General features: G+C 36.9%; 1 protein-coding gene across 1 annotated transcript in view; it reads left to right on the top strand.

Moving 5' to 3' along the window:
• The window catches only part of NELL1 (neural EGFL like 1), a 634,915-nt gene that overhangs the window by 260,020 nt on the left and 351,598 nt on the right, over positions 1-23,297 (top strand). Inside the window, exons 11-12 of the mRNA XM_058161221.1 lie at positions 4,185-4,284; positions 14,067-14,195. Coding sequence (XP_058017204.1) covers positions 4,185-4,284; positions 14,067-14,195 — 229 coding nt within the window. The remainder of the gene's footprint in view (positions 1-4,184; positions 4,285-14,066; positions 14,196-23,297) is intronic.

Below are 23,297 nucleotides of genomic sequence, written 5' to 3'. Positions count from 1 at the left end.
TCCAATTGGGTAAGTAACTGGGGGGTGGGGGGGAGCTTTAAAAATAGTTAATTCGGTTTTTTTAGGAGTTTTTTTGTTTAGACAGCAATTTAAAGTTAAGGAAGTTTTAAATCTATCTGCTTTTATCTAAAAAATATAAATAAAATAAAATAAAATAATAAAATATTTGTGCAGCTTTCTGAGATTTGGTGTGCTTCCGTAGTGTTTCACTCTAACTACACAAACACAAAAAATCTCACAAAGCTGTATGTGGCATTGTGTGTGTGTGTGTGTGTGTGTGTGTGTGTGTGTGTGTGAGAGAGAGAGAGAGAGAGAGAGTCAGTTTTGTTGTGTTGCATGTGTGTAAAGTGTGAAAGTTGGTTTTTGAGCTTTTTGTGGCTGTGTGAGGTTCCTGCTTGTTGCAAGGGCTATTTTGGGTGAGGTACAGCTGCTTTTACATTGTGTGTGAGTCAGTTGTATTGTGTTGTGTGTGTGTGTAAAGTGTGAAAGTTGGTTTTTGAGCTTTTTGTGGCTGTGTGAGGTTCCTGCTTGTTGCAGGGGCCATTTGGGGTGAAGTACAGCTGCTTTTACATTGTGTGTGAGTCAGTTGTGTTGTGTATGTGTAAAATGTGAAAGTTGGTTTTTGGTATCTCTTATTGTTTTGTGTACTTTGTTTATTATTTTTATTATTTATTGTTATTTGGCCATGCCCACCTGGTCACCTGAACATCAAGCCACGCCCACCAATTAAGCCACACCCACAGAACCAGTAGGGAAAATTTTTAGATTTCACCCCTGGTATACATCTTCTTCTTCCTGGCCATATCCGTCATTGGACGTTGGCGATCTTATTTTTAGCAAATAAGATTTTGAAGCTATGATGTTCTTTTTCTGCCTGAACCTCATTTACCTTCAATCTTTCCTTGGAGGATTAAGTGAAGTATACCGTATTTTTCTGGGTGTTGCATCACATGTCCAAAATATTTTAACTTTCGCTTTTTTATGGTTCTAATGATTTCCCTTGGCTTGCCCAGGCAGCTTTCCCACTGTATGCGTACACTATAATATATACCTGATTGTTATGCTAGCAATACTGCTGACTTCAGGAAGTTCATTTATCATCCTTTGCCCCAGCTGAATTTTTCTTCAGCTTAAGTCAGAATTCATTTAATACTTCTGAGTCCTGTAGGGATGTGAAAGCTCAATGAATTGTTTTTCTTTTGAAAGTCTTATCGAGAATGTAATAAGATAATTGAATTTGGAGTTGGAGTGACATAAATTGAGCTACTCACCTGATCTTTGAGGAAAATAGCTTGATTATTCAGCCCAAAATTGAACTGAGCCCAAATGGGTTCATTCTTTATATCTAATCTGCTTCATTGATTTCAATGTTGTTTACACATTGCACCGAACACACTCATCCATATTATGTTAGTTATAACAAAGCATCTGAAAAAAAAACCCAACCATTTCCTAATTTTGCAAATGTAAAATTGGAATAGTCATATCAAATATGGAACAATATTTGAGAAAACTAAAATGGTTGGAGGCTTCAGGCATGTTTAATTTAGTGATGGGAAGATACATTAGTTTTCTACAAATATCTGAAGAGCTGCATGTAGACTTCAGGATGGAATTGTTCAGAGTTGTTCCAGGAGAAGAGAGAGTAGGTTTTAATTACAAGGAAGTAGATTTTGATTGGACAACAAGAAAAATGTCCTTATGGCAAAAGCTGTTCAACATTGGAACAGATGGCCTTAGGACTATCATTTGCTGGAGAAGATGGACTCTGCTTGACTGGAAACATTTAAGCAGAGACTATAATAGTGGATTGGAATAAATGCTCTGCTTTCCTGGCTGTATATTTCATAATTAAAAGAAATTTTGAAAACAGTCGGAGAATATACAGGGAAATATAAATGATTAAGAAACTCTGAACTAATGATGAAATAAATAAGAACATACATATGCACAAGTCTTCAAGAGGCAGTATGGTAATGATGAAGTTTGGGGTCAGACACATTTCAACCCAAGTATTAAACTCTTCTTAATTATGGAGCATTGATTAGTCTTTTCAGAGAAATCTAACCATTATGGTTAGTGTTTATTATATTATTTATACATTAGACAATAAATATATCATGAAATAATTATTCATTACATTACATTAATTTATATTTCACCAAATTCCTGTTTGCTGGATGCAAACTTGGTTTGACATAATTTATATCACATTCCTTAATGTTTTACAGAACTAGATTTTAGGACTTTCTGGTTTATTTTTATTTTTAATATTTTAGACCACGTGAGGCCAAAAATATGTAAAATTTTCCCTCTAACTGAATAATTTTCCTTTCGTTATCCTCTTTTTGTTTGCAAAATAAATGGAATCTAATGAATCCTAGTTAGCCTTTCAGTTTGAAATGTTTTAAACTTTTAAAAATAAAACTTTGGCTTATTGTCTTTGTGCTAAAATAATAGAAAATACTTAGACATTTGCAAAAATAGATTTTTTGTGCAGAGATATGGGTGGAATTCATAGCCACAATGAACAGAATTACATGAATTATACTATTAGTGACACAAATGCTTCATTATGAACAAGCTGATGAAAATGAGAGACAGATTTTGGTTCCAAGAGGATTGTTTTTCTAGTTGCCTGGTCATGTCTTAAAGAGACTGTTATATTTCGAAGGATTCTGCAGCACTTCAGATTCATTTTGTCTTTTCCTGGGATTGTGTATCTGGCCTCTACATCTGCTGCATGTTCCCTGGAAAGACCCATATTTTAAAGGAGATCAGTTGCAAAAATGTGTAACATTCATGCTTTGAATTAATTCTTTTTAGAATGCAGTCTGAAAGAAGTGCTAACATTTAAGATCCCTGAATCCACAGAAAAAGGTTGTCTTTTTTCATTTCAGCTTTTAAAAAGTAGACATTGCATTTTGTGCAAAAAATTTTTTGCATTTTTTGTAGTGTGTACAGGATTCCGTTGTTGTATTTACTGATTTTTTTTTTTACATTTATGTAGTCCTCCTTCTCATCAAAGCAACTCTGGGTGATGAATAACATTTCAAAGTAAAAACAATATTATAACTAATTAAACACACAACACAACATCCAAGAAAAATGACAGCTTGGAATGTAGACAAGCACCAAACAATATTAACCATATGGGCTTCACTCATTTCCCATGCCTGGGCAAATAGCATATCTTCAGCATTTTATGGATAACCAGCAGAGTTAGGACTAATCTCATCTTTCCATTTATGACTGTATGACTGTAACTTTGTTGCTGGCAATCCTTATGGTTTATATTGGTATATTGACCATCAATTGTGTTGTAAATGTTGTACCTTGATGAACGTATCTTTTCTTTTATGTACACTGAGAGCATATGCACCAAGACAAATTCCTTGTGTGTCCAATCACACTTGGCCAATAAAAATTCTATTCTATTCTATTCTATTCTATTCTATTCTATTCTATTCTATTCTATTCTATTCTATTCTATTCTATCTCAGCTGATAAGGTTTTCTGGAGAGCAGGTGCCACCACAAGAAGAAAAGCTCCCTAGATCCCACAAAACCCAACATACACTTCTTTAATTGACAAAGCCCAATATACACTTCCTATTGGATTGAACAGGATAGGTAAAAGCCACCAAAGAAAGACTAATGATTGGTTTGTGACTCGTATAATAGAATGTATACATGAACTTTATAGATTGAAGAATGCCAAATTTCTAGATTCTAAATTTTGTTTTGCAATAGATTAAAATGAAGTCATGGATTGAAGCTCAAATTTAGGTCTAAGGACATTTCAGTAACAAATAAAATTAACAACAACAATAACAATAATAAAAACCATTAGCATCATAAACAACAAATAATCAATGGAAGACTGATTCATGAAAATAGTTAAATGGAATATAGGAAGTATAATAAGCTTTGCACTCTTGAATTTAAGAGTAATGCTGTTTTTAATGGGAATGCTGTTTCAATGCTGCTTTATTTGTGAATACAAATGTCAAAGAAGAATAACTTTTTGGTGTTGTGTGAAATGTGTTTAACTTATGAAATGTGTCTGACAGTTGTTGGTAAAGAACATTCATGCTATATAACTAGCTATACAATATAAAAAGAAGTATGAGCCTACTCTGTTACTTTCATTTTTATCAATTATGAATTATTGTTTATTTCCAGAATGGAATTTTAGTAAAAGTAACAGAGACCTGTCCTCCATTGAACTGTTCAGAAAAAGACTATGTACTCCCAGAAAATCAGTGCTGCCATGTTTGTAAAGGTAAGTAGCATGCTGCCTGGATTTTTGACAATTTAAGTGGTTTTTGAGTAGTTCATTGAATTTAGAGTGGAAGAATTTTATAGGTTCTATGATGTTTCTGTGAACAGATTTTATTTGTCTAAATGGAGCTTGCTAGATGTAGAATCAGACTGCCCAAGTTAGAAAACAACATTATTATTCCATTTAGAATAAGAAAATCATATAGGATAACCACATAGCGTTCTCAACCTATAGGGCATATACAACTTTGCAGCATTCTCCAAATCACGCCACTGAAATTAAGTTACAATAAAGCTGAAATGCAATGGTACAAAATTTTAAGCTAGAAAGTGCACGGTGATGGCAGTGATTTGTCTCCCAAAAGACATCCTTTACTATCCCTATCCTACTTCTTTAAAATAAGACCCCCTTCTCTTCTGATAACAAACACCATAATATCCCTGAATTGTCTCCCAGGTTGAGAGACAATCTTGCAAATTCCAATCTCAATCCCTCAACTGTTGCAGTGTTGCATGAACAAATCCTGAATTAAAAATTATGCAGCAGCAGCAGATTCTGCATCAGCAGAATCACAAAATTATGAAATGTGTTAAAACATGAGCCATCAAGGAAACATTATTAAGGTCATGCATCCAGACAATTTGTTTATTTCTAAATGGCTAAATTTATCCAAATGGTAAAATAAATAAAACGGTGACACTATCTAATATCAGCAGGAAATATATTTCTATCAGATGGATGCTAACTGCAGGAGGAACTTGGTTATTAGTAATTATTTGTCATGGTTGCATCGCAAAGCAGTAGCATATAAAGAAAAGTAAATGGAAGAAAGCAGTCCTTAAAATACTCTGATTTCATTTAGGGATTTTAAAGTAAACCCAAATCTGAACCCCAAATTCATAAAAAAGCCAATTAGCTCAAATCAAGGAGCCATATCTATATTATATTAAAAAAATTGGTAGTAATTTTTAATGCTCTGAGGCAACTAATAGAATAAGATATGGCAATGAAAAATAAATGTTTATTGCTCCTTAATAACAGCATTTCTTTCAGATTTTAGCATTGCTATACATACAAATATATTTCAATATTACAGCTGTATTTCAAATTCTGTAGATAAAAGTTCAGGATTCTCATGTACAAGGCTGGTGTTTCAACAGGCTTTCTAAAAAATTTTTCCAAACCTAGTTTGAAAGTAGTACATTCATAATTATCAAATACCTCACTTGTATTTTTTTCATTTTTGCGCATAAAATTGATGTACAATAACTCTAAGAATTCAAATTGATAGGTAATTATTGTTGCAGTTAATTCCCTTTTGCTATTTTTAAAAACTAAAATAATTGAAAGTCTAGTTTATCTCTGTAAACCACCCGGAGTCAAAGCGAGTGAGTTGGGTGTCTGTATAAATTTTCTTTAAAAAAAATAGTAAGTAGAATAATGCAATATTTTCTTCATGGTAACCAAAAAAAGTTTTGTGATTTTTCACTATTGCGATAATTTGGGACTAGAGTATGTGTTTTTTTCCTGGAAGAAATTTTTTTACCACATCATTCTTTGTCACTCTATTTGGTATTTTCTAATGCAAAAATATATCTATTGATCTTTTACACTCTGCTCAGGAGTAACTGTCATTGTTATGACAGATTTGTGGTATAGTGTGGTCACTTATAGTTGAAATGTCTTTAAAATGGGTCTTATTTTGGAACAGATTTTAATAGGATTGGGTTACTGTCTAGACATGAATGCATGCAATGAGAGGATAGTAATGTGCCTCTATTAATCCTTATAATTTACTTACAGAAAAAAGATTTATAATTTCTTTGAGTGGCTGCTTTAGGAGACACAATAGAGAGCAGTGTTTCTAGAGAATAGATATAAAATTCTAGAAAGTTGCTGTGGGAGATATAAAATCTAGTGAATTGTTTGTGAAGCTTGAATTATTTTTAGAACTTAATTTTGATTAAATATTAGATGTTGAAAAATATGAATTTAATCACTCTGCTGCGAGAAATAAAGGTTTACAAAGGATTCTTTTAGATATAATATGTTTTTCTGAGTCACAGCTGTTTGAGTTCACATATTGTGCATGTATTTTATATCTGTCAGGAAATTGACAGAATGACATGCAAATATGTAAACTAAATGTTTATGCTGAAGACGCTAGGAAGCATAGGCTTGTGTGTGTTTTTCCCCCCCTGTTTTTGAAAAGCGGGGAAAAACAGTTCTAGTGACCTCTTATAAATCCCTTAAATGTACTTGTGTTACACTGCCTTGACAGAAAGGGTAATATCAGCATGAATTTATTAAATTCTTTGTACATATTATAACTATAGAAGCATTTTCAAAATTTTGATGTTGGAATTCTAAACTTTGGAATTTAGATATTTATTTTTAGAAATTAAGAGCAGCCAGCAGGTCTTATAATGATCACATTCGATTCTGGTATAAAGTCGTGATTTAAAACAAGGTGTAGGAATTGAACTATGCAGCCTTCAGTTTCCCATTTCACAAGTATGGGAAATAAGAGTTTAGAAGGCTTTGCTTTCTCTTTTAATCAATCTCAGTTTACCACTGGTTTAACTGTGGTTAGTTTCAGTGAAGCAGCTCCCGAAACCACATTTATGGCTTTTTGAAACTGACTGTGGTGTTAATTCAGGGGTGAAATGCTCCTGGTTCGGACCGGATCACCTGATCCAGTAGTGATGGCGGCAGGTGGTTCGGAGAACCGATAGCAAAAATCCCTGCCCCCCATGCCCAGCTGAGCCGTGCAATCATCAGAGGGTTTTTTTTACTTTTGAAAGCATTTTTCTTCGGCTGAAAAAATGCTTTTAAAAGTGAAAAAAAAAGCCTCTGATGATTGCATGGTTCAGCTGGGTGCTAGACAAAAAATGGGGGGGTGGGGGAGAGAGTCCATTTTTCCTCCCAGCAGACTTCAGGGAAATAAAAAAATGGGGGGAGGGGAGTCCATTTTTTCTCCCAGCAGGCTTCCCTTAAGCCTGCTAGCCAAACCAAAAAACGGAGTGGGAAGTCCGTTTTTCCTCCCAGCAGACTGGGAGGAAGGAAGGAAGGAAGGAGGAGAGGAAGGAAGGAGTACAAACCTGGCACTAGCAGCTTCAGCGGAAAATCCAGGGTTGGAAGGGACCTGGAGGTCATCTAGTCCAACCCTGCTCCAGCAGGACATTGCTAATGAGTTTCTGTTTTTTGATCCCCCAATCACATGGTTACATAGCCAGGCCCACCGAGTCACATGACCCCCCCACCAAGCCACGCCCACAGAACCAGTGGCAAAAAAATTAGATTTCACCCCTGTGTTAATTACAGTTTGTTACTGAGGTGATACCTCACACAGTAATTAAACAAAAGCAAATCTTGTGGTCTTTTCTTCCCAATTACATGGAGAAAGAAAAAAAAAAGTGTGGTGCCTGAGCTGAAGGTTACTATGATTTAGGGTTGATATGATGAATGTAGTTAATGACTCAAACTAAGAAACATTCTCTAGGTTTTAGAGAAGAACCTTTTTTATGGGTGTCAGACTGAACCTATGATATTCGGCATTCAAAACACGTGTGGTATTATTACAATCTTTTCCTAATCATTATAAGCATGATTTGACTGAAGAAATTTTAGGATAGTTAATGATGTGAATTTTAATTAGCTTGAGGAATTAAGTAATCTACATAATTATAGGTCTTTATGAATCTTTGTTTTGAAAATATCTCCCAAATTTTGCAATATGACAAAAGACTGAAATGGGGTTTTAAAAGTTCTTTGTTAATTATTTTGAATATTTGCCAATTTGAAAGTAGGATATTAATGGAATAATAAATCATAGTGTTAAATAGTGATTTATTAGTTTTGCTCCATTCTTTTGCAGATTTATTGTATTCATTGATTTTAATTCTGCGCTGCCATGAATCTTTTTATACTGCCATAGATCTTGGGTAGTGTAAGTAAAGAAAAATAAAATAAATAAATAAAAATTAATGGGGAACTTTTTTTTCGTTGCCTAATTGACAAACTAGATAGAGTTGTCTCACTAACATAGAATAACACCAGTTCTGATTAAATTGGCTTTTCATCATATGACCTAGGAAATAAAGTATTTTCAGTGGGTTGCCTCTATGCTTTGGAATTTTCTCTTTATGGAGATCTTTCTTCTTGGGTTTCAGGAGAAATCAGTTAAGAGTTGCCTTTTGTAACAACTTCAATAAAAAGATATATTGGACTGTGGGGATGCCAAGCAGACAAATAACTTCGTATGTGTTTTTTTTCCTTTGTTCCTTTTAATGTTGTTGGAACTTACTTATTTGGAGTGGAATATTTATTTTTGTATTGGAATGCCATTTAGGTCTGGTTGACTGGAATTCCATTCCAGATGTTTGAATTATCCTGTTTAATTCTTAAATGTGTGAAATAAATATATATAAATAATAAATATATTGTTGACTGCTCAGAGCTTTTCTGAAAGGGCAGCACACAAGCAAAGTGAGCAAGAAAGTAAGTTAAATTCTAAAGACCCTAATATTAGGCCTTTTTATTCAGTATTTCCAATGGAAATAATATTATTTCATTATTAATTAGAAATAACCCAATAGAAATAATATGCAATACACATCAAGATAGTAAACTTTTCATATTCACACACTGTAGCTTTATATTTATAATTCCAGTCAATCTTTTCTTGATTATCTACAGGTATGGAATAATAAGAAAAGATACTTGATAACTCAGAATGCTTCCCATAAATAGTATTGTTTGTTTGTTTATTTATTTATTTATTTATTTATTTATTTATTTACTTACTTACTTACTTATTTATTATTTAAATTTTTATACCGCCCTATCTCCCTAGGGACTCAGGGCAGTTCACAGCCAAAATAAAATATACATATAAATACAAATAAAACATCAGTTAAAAAACTTATTAAAATGGCCGAATTATTAAAATCACACTATACATAATAAAACCTATTTAAAACCATTAAAATTTTAAAATCTAATCCAGTCCTGCGCAGATAAATAGATGTGTTTTAAGCTCGCGGCGGAAGGTTCGGAGGTCAGGAAGCTGACGTAGTCCTGGGGGCAGTTCGTTCCAGAGGGTGGAAGCCCCCACAGAGAAGGCCCTTCCCCTGGGCGTCGCCAGCCGGCATTGCCTAGCCGACGGCACCCTGAGGAGTCCCTCTCTGTGAGAGCGCATGGGTCGGTGAGAGGTATTCGGTAGCAGCAGGCGGTCCCGTAAATAGCCCGGCCCTATGCCATGGAGCGCTTTGAAGATAGTTACCAAAACCTTGAAGCGCACCCAGAAGGCCACTGGTAGCCAGTGCAGTCTGCGCAGGAGGGGTGTCACATGGGAGCCATGAGGGGCTCCCTCTATCACCCGCGCAGCCGCATTCTGAACTAACTGGAGCTTCCGGGTGCTCCTCAAGGGGAGCCCCATGTAGAGAGCATTGCAGTAGTCCAGACAGGACGTCATGAGAGCGTGAGTGACCGTGCATAGGGCATCTCGGTCTAGAAGGGGCGCAACTGGCGGACCAGGCGAACCTGGTAGAAAGCTCTCCTGGAGATGGCCGTCAAATGATCTTCAAAAGACAGCCGTTCATCCAGGAGGACGCCCAAGTTGCGCACCCTCTCCATCGGGGCCAATGACTCGCCCCCAACAGTCAGCCGCGGTCGCAGCTGACTGTACCGGGATGCCGGCATCCACAGCCACTCCGTCTTGGAGGGATTGAGCTTGAGCCTGTTTCTCCCCATCCAGACCCGTACGGCTTCCGGACACCGGGACAGCACTTCGATAGCTTCGTTGGGGTGGCCCGGTGTGGAAAAGTACAGCTGAGTATCATCAGCGTACAGCTGGTACCTCACACTGAAGCCACTGATGATCTCACCCAGCGGCTTCATATAGATGTTGAACAGGAGAGGCGAGAGAATCGACCCCTGAGGCACCCCACAAGTGAGGCACCTCGGGGCCGACTTCTGCCCTCCTGTCAACACCGTCTGCGACCGATCGGAGAGATAGGAGGAGAACCACCGATAGACGGTGCCTCCCACCCCCAGTCCCTCCAACCAGCGCAGCAGGATACCATGGTCGATGGTATCGAAAGCCGCTGAGAGGTCTAATAGGACCAAGGCAGAGGAACAACCCCTATCCCTGGCCCTCCAGAGATCATCAACCAACGCGACCAAAGCCGTCTCAGTGCTGTATCCGGAAGCCGGACTGGAACGGGTCCAGATAGACAGTTTCATCCAGGTGCCGGGAAAACTGACATGCCACCACACTCTCTACAACCTTCGCCGTGAAGCGAAGGTTGGAGACTGGACGATAATTACCTAAGACAGCTGGGTCCAGGGAAGGCTTCTTGACGAGGGGCCTCACCACCGCCTCTTTCAAGGCGGCCGGAAAGACTCCCTCCAACAAAGAAGCATTCGTAATCTCCTGGAGCCAGCCTCGTGTCACCTCCTGAGTGGCCAGTACCAACCAGGAGGGGCACGGGTCCAGTAAACATGTGGTGGCGTTCAACCTACCCAGCAACCTGTCCATGTCCTCGGGAGCCACAGGGTCAAACTCATCCCAAACAATCTCAACAAGACCGCTCTCCGACGCCCCACCCGGATCCACCCAATTTTGGTCCAGACCGTCCCGAAGCTGAACGATTTTATCGTATAGATAACCGTTAAACTCATCAGCACGTCCCTGCAACGGGTCATCCCGCTCCCCCTGGTGAAGGAGGGAACGAGTCACCTGAAACAGGGCGGCCAGGCGGTTATCTGCCGACGCAATGAGGGAGGAGACGTAGCAACGTCTTGCTTCTTTCAGTGCCACTAGGTAGGTCCTACTATATGTTAGCTCAACAGTTTTGTTTGGAGTAATAGCAGTCATATAATTTTTTATTTATTTATTTGTCAAGCATATATAAGATAACAGGTGAAAGTATAAACATAATTTGAATACATGAACATTGGAATATGGTGTATTACTACTAATGTAAGCATTTTTGCATGATTCTTTATCTGAGGTGGCCAAAATAAATTTGATAGGGTTGATAGGGTATCAAACAATTGGATTATATGAGAGAAAAATTATGTCCATTCTAATATAATCCTTGTTTCTTTCTGGCTTGCCAATGATTAAATGTGCATAGAGAACCAGTTTGATGTAGTGAATAAAATGCCAGGCTAGAAACCAGGACACTGCGAGTTCTAGTCCTCTCTGAAGATGAAAGTTGGGTGATTTTGGGCCACTCACTCGATCTCAGCCCGGCCCACCTCACAGGGTTATTGTGGGGCAAATAGGAAGTGAGAGCTATCAGCGCTGCCTTGACAAAAAAAAAAGTCAGGAAAAATTAAATAAATAAGATTGCAATCAGAATACCTCGGAAGAAGAAGTGAATTATTAAATTCTTCCAATTTTAGGCATGTTAACCTATGTCTAATTTGAGTGACCCCTTTAGGAGACTAAGGGCATAACCAGTTACAATATTCTTCACCAATGTGAAATAAAATTGTCTACCTATTCCCTGAAGCATGGAGTTTGATTAGTTATAATTACCTTAAAATGATAAATGGGTCATTGCACAGTCAAATAACTTAAAGGAAAATTTAATCTAGTGGAAGCAATTGTAATAAAGATATAAGGATGCCCTCATCAAAGGAAAGCCAAGTATAGGAAAATTACACTACAACCTTGATTGAGGTGTGAAGGATTCAGCTGTAATATTTGAAGAGGTCAAAGGCCTAGGTTGTAGTGTTTTTCAAAAAGATTCAGTTTGGAAATTTCTAAGTGTATTTTAGGTTTTAGAAAATCAGTATTAAATTATTTCATCACTGATATCCATGGAGTAGGGTAAGGCAGAGAGAAGGAGGGAAAAATATGTCGTAAATGTTTTGTCTTCTCTTCAGCAATTCCTGTAATGTGAAAACTCATATCAAGCAAAACATTTTTGCCAATACAGGTATAGTTGTGAGAAACTGAATACACTCTAATGAAATGCCAATTATATTTCATTTTTTGATAGTTTGTACACCAATAGAGAAAATTAAAATCTAGGTAAAATTACTTTTTTTCTGAAATCCATGAAACAAATTTCTTTTGACTCCTTTACTTTTCAATTCAGGGGCCCGAAATAGATGTGGTAGTAATCACTGCTGCCTACTGATTGCCATTCAAACTACCATTTAATTAGTCAAGGGAATTATTTTTAAAATTTTAAATGATACTGAAAGTAAATAATGGAAAGAGTAGACTGGGATTCAGGAGGGAGGTCTTCTAGTCCAACCCCCTGCTCAGGCAGGAAACCCAATTGCCATTTCAGGCCAATGGTTGTCCAATCTCGTCATAAAAACCTCCAGTGTTGGAGCACCTACAACTTTTGGAGGCAACTTTCACTTGATCCCAAGGTCCTGGTTGGTTAACAGAGGGGAACAGGTACCTGAAAGAAATATTGGCAAGATGATGGAAATATGATCTTGGGTGCTTGAGACAAGTTTACATAATAGTTCATGCAGTAGTTTTGGCTTTGTTAATGGAGTTGGTGTTTGCTAGCCTTCATCCATCGATTTGGGGTCAGGTGTTGCAATATGCTGAAATATTTAGGGGTGTGTATGTGTGTAAGTGTAAGAAGAATCGATTCAAATTTGATTCTAATAAGATCAAATGGCTTTGGATGTTTGGACCACCCGGAACTGGAGACTTTCAACCTCTAGTTCCAATATCTGAGGAGTTGCCACAAAGAATTCTAAGAATCCAAAGCACCTGAGGGTAGGACAAGAAGCAATGGAGAGAAACTAATAAAGGAAAGATGCAACCAAGAACTAAGGAGAAATTTCCTGACAGTTAGAACAATTAATCTGTGGAACAACTTGACTCCAAAAGTTGTGGGTACTCCAACACTGGAGATTTTTAAGAAGAGATAGGACAACCACTTGTCTGAAATGTTATAGGGTTTCCTAACTGAGCAGGGGGTTGGACTAAAAATCTCTAAGGTCCCTTCCAACTTTTGTCATCCTGTTAGTTTTGAATGGGGTTACACTTCTGCATTTGGAAATAGTGGATTGTTGGGGGTTTTTTTTGGACTTATAGTTCCTGCTTGAGGAGCACTTGGCAGCTGTGGCTGGAAAGGCCTTTGCACAGTTTCATCTCATGGAACTGCCCTTTGCTGACCTCATGCAATGGAGTTTCCCTTGAAGACCATTCACAAACTGCAGCTAATTCAAAATACAGTGGTATGGACAGTAATGTAGCAGTGGTTACTGCTGGGCTTCTGGAAGCAATAGAAGGTGCTGGTTATCTTCTATAAAGTCCTTAATGCATAGAACCTGATTTTATAAAGGCCCACCTGTTTAATCTAATGTCCATTCATCCTGAATAGATTCTGTTAATGTATATTAATAGATCTGGGCAAGACTCAGTAAAGTGCATCAGTAATATATACGAGTTACAGCTAATTAGATTTCTCTCAAATAAGCAGCCAGGATAAGGTTCAGGTACATTATGATTTTGTTGTTAAAAATGGTTTGATGAATTCCAGAACAAAATGGTAGGAGATCCTTCTATCACTGAGGGACCTAGGAAGAGCAAGGCATATTAGTTTAGTATATACTGTAAGTAAATGGCATGCTCAAGGGAAGAAAGTCTATGGGCTCTGTTAAATGTGTATATTAATCAGTAGTATCTATTTTCTGATGCCTTAATATGAATACATGAATTGCACAAAGGATAATTTAACAGTTAACTTTTTTTTCCTTACAAATTTATTCAAAAGTCAATGCATTTCATTTTTCAGGTCATAATTTCTGTGCACAAGGGCATCGATGTGGTGAAAATTCAGAGTGCAGAAACTGGAACACACGAGCTACTTGCGAATGCAAAAGTGGTTATGTCTCTGTCCAAGGGGACTCTGCCTATTGTGAAGGTAAATAATATGCTCCTGAAAGTAACTTGATTGTAATCTAGTGAGAAATACTTAGCTAAAACAAAGACCATGCAGAGTGTCTCATTATGAAGTTCAGTCTTCACGACAGCACTAATAATATTACCCACACTTGATTTTTTTTTATTTAGAAAGTGCAGATGATCTAGAGAAAAGTTTATTCTGAAATTCCCAAGTGATGGATTTGCTTCTTAACATTCAAAAGTGCTATCTTCTGGTCTGTTTAGCTTTGTCAAACAGATGTCAAGTATGCTGCTTATTACACTGATAGGAAAAATAGCACGCTTGAGAAATCAAATCAATGCCTTTTGAAAAATGATATAAGAATCATGTGTGACTTCATTCAATATCTTGGGAAATTTAAAGCCTACCAAAAGTTTTTCTGAATAATTTGTTTTTATTTCTGAGATGTCCCTTTATGTACTCTTGGAAAAATGTTGAAATAAATAGTTTTGGCATTATAAGTTGCATATATGCTGGGCAAGCTCTGGGCTGAAAATGCAGAAAGGTGCATATTTATTTATTTGTTAACTTCCACTTATATAGTAACTCTGCATAATTAACACCCACTTCATTCTCTTAATTGGATTCCAAAGACTAATTGGGTTCCCTGTTAGACAGGTGCTTACTGCTTTGCATCTGGTACTATCATACTCAATTATATAGTAGTTGGTTGCACTGAAACAAATTCTGGAGGGTTTTATAGTATATACAGCACCTAGGTTATCATCAGTTGTACTATTCTAGCACCAGTTAAAACCTAGCTTTAGTGTATGGTTTAATAGTTTCCCTGGAGTATACAATAACCTTAATTTCAGTACAGGTAAGTGTCTTCTGATTCTAGGTGGTATTGTTGGGCAAGTCTTCATTTTTTAAAAGATGATTTATAGTTAAGGCCCATGTTAATCTCATCGGAGATTTGTGCTATAAAAGTAATGTGATTTTCTATCAAAGCAAAGAGCCACTTAATTGTGGTTCCTTGCCCAAACCAGAAAGGCTTTTGTGTACTTTTTCTTTTTGTTACACTGGAACAAAAGTTTCCATTCTTGGCAAGAGCAGATTGAAGAATAACTTGGAAGAAAAGCTGGCTCAAAAGAAATATAAGATCTCAGTTTGAACATTAACTTCAGATCAGAGATTAATCTTCAGATATTAAATTCAAATCAACTGAACTGCTTGAGGATATCCAAATTATTATAATTTAAGTCATGATATGAGCATCTAAGTGATCCCAATATTCAGCACAATTTAAAGTCTAAAAAGAGGCTTGAATTGTTGTGGTTATATAATCATTTATATTTTGCTGTAGATTGAATAAAGCCAAATGCAATTATGGTCTCTGACCAGCTTGAAATACAAATAATTCTGCTGTAAAAAATCTTAAATAAAAGTTATAATATGAATAAATGTATAGAGACTTTAAGTAACTATTTAAACCAATTTAAAATATAATTTATGTCTATCAATATTATAATTACCAATTAGAAATAGGACAAGGAGAACATTTTAGGACTGTGATACAAATAGAATGAAGATTAATATTTACGATATAGACCAACCAAAAAATGATACCTATTAGTGTCCTGTTAGACTGACATGCTGCAGAATAAGATTTTGCAACACTATGTGCTATAAAAAAAAATTACTGTGTGTGAGAGAAAAAATAGATGTAAAATTGGCTTGTGTGACCAGACATTCCAGTCAAAAGTGGAAAAATAAGGATATTACGAATATCTCTATAAACTGGTTATAAAGTGATTTTTTTCCCCTTAGAAGCATTGTGCCTTTTACTTTTTATATATTGTCAGAAGAAGCATTCACTTTGCTGTATGCAATTTATTTATAGTATTTATGAATTTCATCTTCATGGATCTCTTCTTTTCATTTCTTATAAATGCTGTCTTTAAAATTGATCCTGAGCTTTTTTCCTTCTGTCTATATCTGAGACCACAAAGAGACACTTAGCTGACAAAAAGTTAAAATGTACTGCGGAATAAGAAAAAAAGAGCTGTTGTTTGGTAGAAAGAGATCGAGGTAAAAAAATTGAGACTAATAGGAACTGCTGTAAAGCTGTTATTTCCCATACTTTTGAGTAGTGAAGATCTGTAAATTTATGGTTTTTCATATCTTTTTGAAATGAAAATGACCATTACCATACGACTTATGAGTCACAATCCTCAAATTATAGCAGGAGCTCCTGCCACAGGAAAAGTGTATTCCATAGGAATTGTAAGTCAGAAATTGCTCTGTCAATGTTGCAAGAATTTTTTTCAAATCAATAAAAGACTAAACCATTTTGGCAGCAGGTCAATAAAGATTCAGATTGACTGCATATTTATTTTCTTTAACAACTTGTATTTGTTAAAGTTAATTTATTCTTGTGTGTTTTCTTTGAGGCATGCAAAATAAAGCTAGGGAATCTTCTTTCTTGGATTTTGTGTAACCTGGCAAGAATTTAAGGGCTTTAGCTTAAAGTTTCACTGGGTAGATATTTGCAGTTTTGGTGGAAGGGAAATTTTTAGCACTTTGATTAGTATACCAATTGCAGCTAACCATTATGGCAAGTGGTTTGGGAGAAGTCTGGTTTTTATAACTAGTTTGTGCTTTTCAGAAAGGATTTACATTTGAAATTAATTAGTATAAGGTGAAGGGGAATCCAAGGTCTAGAAATATTTTTTTTTTTTTTTTTTATTCAAAAAGTTTTACAAAAATTTTTTTTCCCCCTTTCCCCCCAACCCCTTTCCCTTCACAAACCCCCTCCCCCTCCCCCCCTGGCTTCCCGGAACAAACACAAGGTATAGTTAAAAATAAAACAAACATATGCTAAAAAAAAAATTTTTTTCCCAAAACTATTATACCAATTCTCCCTCTCTAGCTCTGACTTCCTCCTTACATAACCAAATCCTTCAAAAAATTAACAATAAACAATAATAAAATATATAAATCAGTAGAACAAATTAATCCTAAAATATTTAAAACCAGCTAAAACGTAAAAATCCAATCCAATTCAGAGAATATCTCCCTTATAGCTTCTATAACCATATAACCATATAATTCTTTCGGGGACACAAATATTTTTGTCTATTAATATTTTAAAAAAACCTTGTTTCAAAAATAATGTCTCTTGCCATTTTTTTTGGTGCATTAATCTCTGTCTTTCCTTCGTTGCTCCTTTTAAAAAGTCAATCACAATATTTCCTAGTAATTCCTTATGTCCAGAAATCCAAAATTACTGCCGTATATTCCATCAGTCCAAAAAGAGAACTCTTGGGAAACATTAAGCTTGTGAGTCTTTTCCATTTGAGGGACAATCTCCTGTAGCACAAATTCAGGCAGCTCATCCAAACTATTTAAAGAAAACTTCTTTAGATCACCTTGTTTCTTCACGATCAAATCTTCATATTTATCCACTTTTATTTGTATATCCTCCATTCCATTTTCCGAATAATTGCACTGGTTAATTTGCTCCAAACTCTCATCCAAAACGTCCCCATTTTTTATCAATTTGTATTTTTGAATAATTAAATACATTCTTTCTGTGTAGTCCTGTATAACGTGCCGAACCCATTCTTCTGAAAGAACCTCCATAACAAAATTCCTGCTGAGAATCCCCTTGTAACGTACTTAAACAGCGTAATATAATCCAACAGTCCACAGTCAAACACAATAAGATAAAATCTCCATTCAGTTTCGATTCAACAGCAAAGCTCCCTTTGATGTATCGCTCTGCTTTCAGTTTCTCTAAAACGAAACTGAAGGGGGGGAGGAAGTCAGAAAATCAAAAATACTTGCAAACCAATAATTGCTCCTCACATTTGTTCCGCCTGCTTTTCGTATCCACAAAAAAAATCAATTGCTAGCAGAAGTGGACATCTTCCTCTTTTCCTGCTTTTTCAGGAGCGCAGAGAATACTGGAGGTGGGGGAGGGGTAAATAAGGGGATTCACCGTTCAGGACTTTGTATTACAAAAACAAAGCCTCTAGGGGAATCTACCCAATTCCTCCCCCTTGCTCTGTCTCTCTCTTTCAACCAGAGAGAGAAATGAAGCCGGGATCAGTTGTTAAATCCGGCTTTTACGGTATTCAATGCGGAGTGCCATAAATTGGCACCCAGCGAGAAAGATGGCGCCACCCGGAAGCCCAAGGTCTAGAAATATTAAGACAGATGTCTGATAATTTTAATAGGATATAGTGCGACGTATGCTGGGTTGAAGAAAACTTTCTGGATATGCGATGGAATAAGTAACTCATTCCCAAAATATATTAACCGGTAGTGGATGAACCACTATGTAAATTGCCTATAGTTTGGTTTGGAGCTATGGACAAGAACGTCTTTGGTATACAGTCTTCTAAATCTTTTTCTTTTGAGTCATGAAAATCAAGCTGAACTTGCTTCTTATGTACTTTAGCATTCACACCATTTACCATGATAGTTCAGCATCACTTCTAGTGCTGTGCATAAGGCTCCTTGGTTACTGGAAGATGCTAGATTTGAGGGATGGAGGGACAGAGTAGATTGAAACAACGTTGGTATATTGGACATAAATTCTTGGTTTGGCCAATTGTTGCAATCCAGCCTTACTAGGAAATGTATAGAGGGAATTGTAGTTGTTTTTCACACTGACTCAAGAGTGCAGACAGTTCTTTTCTTAATATTTGCTGTTTTCTGCTTCTGTATTAAGGCTGGTGGTCTTTGCTCATTTTTCTCACTGGTGACTTATAGCATCTTCTAGAGTCATTCAATCATATGGAGGTTTTGAAAGACGTCAGGTGTCTACCTGGTGCTACTGCCAGCAGAGACAAGAGACGTATTCTTAAGATAGTCAAGAATGCCAGTAAGGATTCTGATGTTGATGCTATTATACACCTTGGCACAAATGATCTGTCCCAAAAGGATGTGCTTTCTGTGCAGAATGATTTCCAGAGCTTAGGGTATGAACTTAATAGCATAGGTTGTAGGCTTAACTTTTCAGAGGTTTTACCAGTACATAAGGAACAAAAAGGTAAAGGCCAGCGTGTAGTGGAGTTTAATGTGTGGCTAAAGGAGTGGTGTAAAAGGGAAGGCTTTGGTTTTATTAGTCATGATGTCTGCAACTGGTCCAATGAAAAATTGTACAAAGAGATGGATTGCATCCATCAAAGAAAGGACTGAGTTACTTAGCAATACATTCACAGATTTTCTGGATAAACATTTAAACTGAACAGTGGGGACAGAGAATTAACTGATATAGAAAATTTCTGTCCCCAGCAATCGAAAACTAAAAGGGTTATCAGTGCATGTAACATAGATGTCTGTATGGGTAAGACTATCAACCATGCTATCAAGCAAAACCAAGCATTTAACAGTGAGTGCCATACCATGTGCACTAAACCAACAGGTGGCATGAAAGTAGGGGCAGTCAACACAGGTTATGTAGACAGTAAACACAAGATCAATCCAAATGGACTCAAATGTCTATACACCAATGCACAGAGTATGAGGAATAAACAGGGTGAATTAGAAATCCAAGTAAATGAGGGTAGATATGATATTGTTGCCATTACGGAAACTTGGTGGGATGAAACTGACAAATGGAACATACAGCTAGAGGATATAAATTATTTAAAAGAAATAGACCAAATAAAAGAGGAGGTGGAGTTGCACTATATATAAGAAATAACTACATCTCTACAGAAATAGAGCACATCAATGATGAAAATCATCTTGAATGTATTTGGGTCAATATAAAAGGGTGAAAACGATATTGCCATAGGTCTATACTATAGGCCACCCAACCAAACAGAGGAAGTAGATGAACTTTTGCTAGTCAGCTAACTAAGGTATGTAGGAAGCACATCACAGTAGTAATGGGGATTTTAACTACCCTGACATCAACTGGGAAACAAACTCTGCACCAAGTGGAAGATCCAACAGGTTCCTAACAAACCTAGCAGACAACTTTGTTTCCCAAAAATAGAGAAGGCGACAAGGGGTCAGCCATATTGGACTTAATTCTCACTAACAGAGATGAAATGATAGAAGGTGTTGAAGCTACAGGAACCTTGGGGCAAGTGACCACGCAATATTGGAATTCAACATTAAGCAAATACAAGTAGTAGAACAAAGTCAAACTAGACTCTTGGACTTTAAGAGAGCTAATTTCAATAAACTTAGAGAGATCTTGAGAAGGATTCAATGGATGAGAATCCTCAGGGGGAAAACAACTCAAGAAGCTTGGGAAATTTTGAAAAGTGAGATTATAAAAGCACAGTCTAACACAATACCAATGAAGAAGAAAATAGTAGATCACAAAAGAAACCAGCATGGATGCATAAAGAACTATCTGACAAATTGAAAGACAAAAGGACAAATATAAAAAGTGGAAAGAGGGGCAAATAACTAAGGCAGAATATCAGCAACAGCCCGAGCCTGTAAAGATGAAGTGAGGAAAGCTAAGGCTCACAATGAACAAAGGCTAGCGACAAAAGTAAAAATAATAAAAAGCTTCTTCCAACATGTTAAAAACAAGAAAAAGTCAAGGAAACAATTGGCCCATTGCTGGGAGAAAGTGGCAAGAAGATGACAAGCAACAGGAGAAAGCAGATCTACTTAACTCATATTTTGCATCTGTCTTTACACAAAAGGAAAAACAATCCAACCTATCAAAAACAGCACTACAAAAACAGATTAGAAACACAAGTTAAAATAGGGAAGAAAATGGTAAGTGAACACCTGTCTACCCTAGACGAGTTCAAATCACCAGGACCGGATGGATTACACCCCAAGGTTCTGAAGGAACTGGCAGACGTGATCTCAGAACCACTGAACTATATCTTTCAAAGATCCTGGAGCACAGGGAGCTGCCAGAGGACTGGAAAAGAGCTGATGTAGTTCCCATCTTCAAAAAGGAAAAACAGATCCAGGAAACTACAGACCTATCAGTCTGACCTCAATACCGGGAAGATTCTGGAAAAGATAATCAAGCAACGAATCACGAACACCTAGAAGCAAACAAAGTAATAACCAAAAGCCAACATGGGTTTGTCAAAACAGATCATGCCAGACTAATCTTATCGCATTCTTTGACAAAATGACAAAATTAGTAGACCAGAGGAATGCTGTTGATATAATTTACTTGGACTTCAGTAAAGCATTTGATAAAGTAGACCATAACCTACTACTAGATAAAGTAGAAAAATGTGGGTTAGACAGCACCACCACCAGATGGATTCGTAACTGGCTGACCAACGCACTCAACGTGTAGTCCTCAACGGAACTACATCCACATGGAGGAAGTATGCAGTGGAGTACCCCAAGGCTCTGTTTTAGGCCCAGTACTCTTCAACATCTTCATCAATGACTTGGACGAGGGATAGATGGGGAACTCATCAAATTTGCAGATGACACCAAGCTGGCAGGAATAGCCAACACTCCAGAAGATAGGCTCAAGTTACAGAAAGATCTTGACAGACTTGAACATTGGGCGCTATCTAACAAAATGAAATTCAACAGTGAAAAAGTAAGGTTCTACATTTAGGCCAAAAACAAAATGCACCAGTACCGTATATGTGGTACCTTGCTCAATAGTAGTACCTGTGAGAGGGATCTTGGAGTCCTAGTGGATAACCATCTAGATATGAGCCAGCAGTGTGCAGCAGCTGTTAAAAAGCCAACACAGTTCTGGGCTGCATAAACAGAGGATAGAATCAAGATCACGTGAAGTGCTAGTACCACTTTATAATGCCTTGGTAAGGCCACACTTGGAATATTGCATCCAGTTTTGGTCGCCACGATGTAAAAAAGATGTTGAGACTCTAGAAAGAGTGCAGAGAAGAGCAACAAAGATGATTAGGGGACTGGAGGATAAAACATATGAAGAACGGTTGCAGGAACTGGGTATGTCTAGTTTAACAAAAAGAAGGACCAGGGGAGACATGATAGCAGTGTTCCAATATCTCAGGGGCTGCCACAGAGAAGTGGGAGTCGGGCTGTTCTCCAGAGCACCTGAGGGTAGAACAAGAAGCAATGGGTGGAAACTGATCAAGGAAAGAAGCAACTTAGAACTAAGGAGAAATTTCCTGACAGTTAGAACAATTAATAAGTGGAACAACTTGCCTTCAGAAGTTGTGAATGCTCCAACACTGGAAATTTTTAAGAAAATGTTGGATAACCATCTGACTGAGATGGTGTAGGGTTTCCTGCCTGGGCAGGGGGTTGGACTAGAAGGCCTCCAAGGTCCCTTCCAACTCTGATGTTATGTTATGTTATGTTATTGTTGTGCCAAAATAATAGTAATGCAGACAGGCTTTCTGTCATATCAATGGTAGCCAGGTGATGCTATGAAGTTGTTATAAGTCACCGTGGAGAAATGACTTTAGTTTGTTGTCCATCTGCTTATATGGATGCATTTTCTCACAGTGTAATAGATATTTTCATAAAGTTTCATAAAGTTAAAGCATAAATCTCTCCACCAGCAGAAACCAGAAGAAACTACAGCCCCAAATTAGCCCATTTTTCTGCCATTTAAATCATTGGAAATTGGACATTTCCTCATAAGATTAGTCAGTGTTCAATGATGTGTTTACATTTCCTTGTTTTACTGTTAAAAGTGTGCTGCTAATTGTATATACAGTAGAAAAATTAATATATAAATTTGCTATCCTGTGTCTCCTCCACTGGATCTTTTATTTCTCCCTGACTAGAATTTGAAATCGGAGAAGGAATACTGTCAGTGATAAAGTTTTTGTTGAAGATAATCTATGTTTTTTTAAAAAAATGATATTCCTATTCAAAATTGAAATCTTTTACATGCTCCACAGATGTTAAAACTTTCAGTACAAGTTTTCAATAGACATTTACCCATGCTAGTTGTTTCTTCAAAAACAACAATAAGAAGACATACTATTGCTTGTTCTAGGATTTTAATTGCCTATCAGATCCTCCCCATAACAGATTACTATCTGCAACAGAGAGATATCTTTTGAGCTAAGCTGAACATCTGACATAGATATATCTCTATGTATTTTCCTTGGCAGCAATATAGAAGTAGTTTGTAACTGTCTTCTTCAAAATGTCTTGGCAATTCCCTATCTTATAGTTGGTAGT

The sequence above is a fragment of the Ahaetulla prasina genome, chromosome 1 (genome assembly GCF_028640845.1).
Source record: "Ahaetulla prasina isolate Xishuangbanna chromosome 1, ASM2864084v1, whole genome shotgun sequence".
In the NCBI taxonomy this organism is placed as follows: Eukaryota; Metazoa; Chordata; class Lepidosauria; order Squamata; family Colubridae; genus Ahaetulla; species Ahaetulla prasina.
This window is presented reverse-complemented; position numbering and strand designations above follow the sequence as displayed.